This window comes from Ammodytes marinus, assembly GCF_949987685.1.
Source record: "Ammodytes marinus genome assembly, chromosome: 8".
Taxonomy (NCBI): domain Eukaryota; kingdom Metazoa; phylum Chordata; class Actinopteri; order Uranoscopiformes; family Ammodytidae; genus Ammodytes; species Ammodytes marinus.
Window position 1 is genome coordinate 5,518,535 of NC_137212.1, and position 2,500 is coordinate 5,521,034.

The 2,500-nt window shown below is 46.1% G+C and overlaps 1 protein-coding gene across 1 annotated transcript in view; it reads right to left on the reverse strand.

The window, feature by feature from the left end:
* Nucleotides 1-2,500, reverse strand: part of raver2 (ribonucleoprotein, PTB-binding 2) — a gene marked incomplete at both ends in the record, with an annotated part of 69,365 nt that overhangs the window by 21,490 nt on the left and 45,375 nt on the right. The window contains one exon of the mRNA XM_080033344.1: nucleotides 594-785. Within this exon, the coding sequence (XP_079889470.1) occupies nucleotides 594-785 (192 nt within the window). The remainder of the gene's footprint in view (nucleotides 1-593; nucleotides 786-2,500) is intronic.

The following is a 2,500-nucleotide window of genomic DNA, read 5'->3' on the forward strand; positions in this document are numbered from 1 at the left end:
CCAGATGACAAACCGCTCACCAGAGAAAGCTTGCTATAATTGCAGCCCTCACTTCTGTTAATAAGGCCTTTCATCGGGGTGGCATAGTGGATAGAGCGTGTACCATATTGGCTCAAGCCTTCGTTGCAGTGGTCGTGGGTTCAAATCCAACCCGTGGACCTTTACTGCAGGTCATCTCCCCTCTCTCTCTCTCTGTCTCCCCATTTCAACTCTGTACTATCTAATAAAGCTTGAAAATGCCAAAAAATTATCTTGAAAAAAAAAAAGTCCTTTCATAAGCCACCCACCAGAGCGCAGGGTCAGCCATAGTACAGCGCCCCTGGAGCAGTTTTGGGTTCATTGTCTTGCTCAAGGACACAATGGTAGAGATGGTGGGCACCGTAGAGGTAATACCAGCCTCTGCTAGTTTTACAACTAACACCCTCCTGTCCGGTGCCGGGGATCGAACCAGCGACCTCATGGTTTACTGGTTGGCCACCTTCCCTGTAGGCCATACTACCACCCTGCTTCAATTTGCACCTTGCACCACTCTCCATATAAACGAATAGGATGCCATTTCTTACAATACGTCCATGTTTGTTCCTCGTACTCACCATGCCCTGCGCGGCGATGACAGCAGCCAAGGTGCTTCTCCCCGAGGTGCCCGGGGAGCAGAGAGACAGACGCACCTCCTGTCCTCCCACCAGCGTCCGGTCCATCTCTACCAGCGTGGCCTCCGCCTGCTCTGAGCTCTCATACTCCACCACGCCAAAGCCTCGCACAGGGCTGCCCTCGTCCTGCGCAAGCTGGGGACATAAGACACAAGAAAGAAAAGAAATGCATTAGTTTATGATAACTGACTATTCAATTAAGGACATAAAGCTTTTTAAATTGGACAAAGATAAGTGACAAAGGGGGGCGCCTTTAGCTCAGTTGGTAAGGCATCCCCCTCCCGGGCCGGGCCCAGCAGCAGACGGGTTCGATTCCCACCCACGGTCGTTCTCTGCATGTCACTCCCCTCTCTGCCCCATTTCACCTCTGTCTCTCTGCACTGTCAAATAAAGCATAAAAATGCCCAAGAAATATCTTTAGAAAAAAAAAAGATAAGTGACAAAGAAAAAAATAAACTGAATTAATTAACAAAAAAAATTGGAGGTGTTTTAAACTATACTTGATAGTGGAAGAGAGAGAGAGAGTGGAAATGGAGAGAGAGAGAGGGGGAAATGACATGCAGAAAACGACACGGGTTGGAATCGAACCTGAGCCTCTATGGTACGTGGCGGTTCTACCCACTACACCACGGGGGAGCGTCCCAAATTGTCCAAAATATTTGTGTTTAAAAAATTCACATGTTGAGCAAATTCTGACACTTCCACCATCACAAAACTACACAAAGCATTCTCAAATGTTGATCCCAATATTGGTAAGCAAGGAACAGACATCTAAAAGTGACAACTCGCAAAAAGTAAACACTGTCTGGAGGCCATTGTTAGGATAGAGACATCTCTGCCTTGCCTGTGATATATTGTTTTCTTCTATAATTGTTGAATCATGACAGAAAACCTAATTCCTGATTAAATCACACTAAAACCTAATGTCTACTGCCCATTTCCTCCTTTCAGACTTATCCAGTTATCTGCAGGAGTCAGAAATGTGAATGTCCTCACATGTATTGCCATAAAACCATGTTTGATTGTGTGTGTGTGTGTGTGTGTGTGTGCGTGCGTGCGTGCGTGTGTGTGTGTGTGTGTGTGTGTGTGTGTGTGTGTGTGTGTGTGTGCGTGCGTGTGTGTGTGTGTGTGTGTGTGTGTGTGTGTGTGTGTGTGTGTGTGCGTGTGCGTGTGCGTGTGTGTGTCTGTGAGAGAGTAGCTGATAGATAACTGTATGTGTTGTGGTCGATAAAAAAGCTTGTCTCAGCTACTTTAGTAAAAAAAAAAAGAATAGATAAAAAAATGACATGATGTAAGAGATACATCCTCTTGCTCTTTCTGCACTGCTCCAGGGACTAACACACACACACACACACACACACACACACACACACACACACACACACACACACACACACACACACACACACACACACACACACACACACACACACACACACACAGCCTCGCTCAACAGGGACTGATCTAAACCGAATAATAGCCTCCTGCCACAATTTAATGGTCACATCATCCAGTGAAACATCTTTCTCCAACATGGGGACTTGATGGAATAATGTTTTCACATTTTCTTTATGGGTCCCGTAAATAAGTGGATTTATGTGTGTGTGTATGTGTGTGCGCGTGTGTGTGTGTGTGTGTGTGTGTGTGTGTGTGTGTGTGTGTGTGATCTCTCCGGGCGAGACAGTAGTGCTGACAACCAACATTATCTCTGAAGTATGTACTGTAGACTTTTTGGCTTCAGTCAGTTCCATTGTGTCGGGACTCGGGAGCAGCTAAATAATGCAGGGCATGGGTAATAGTGTAAAGCTAATGGTTGATGGTGGATAATGACAACGGCTAGAAGCTAATGG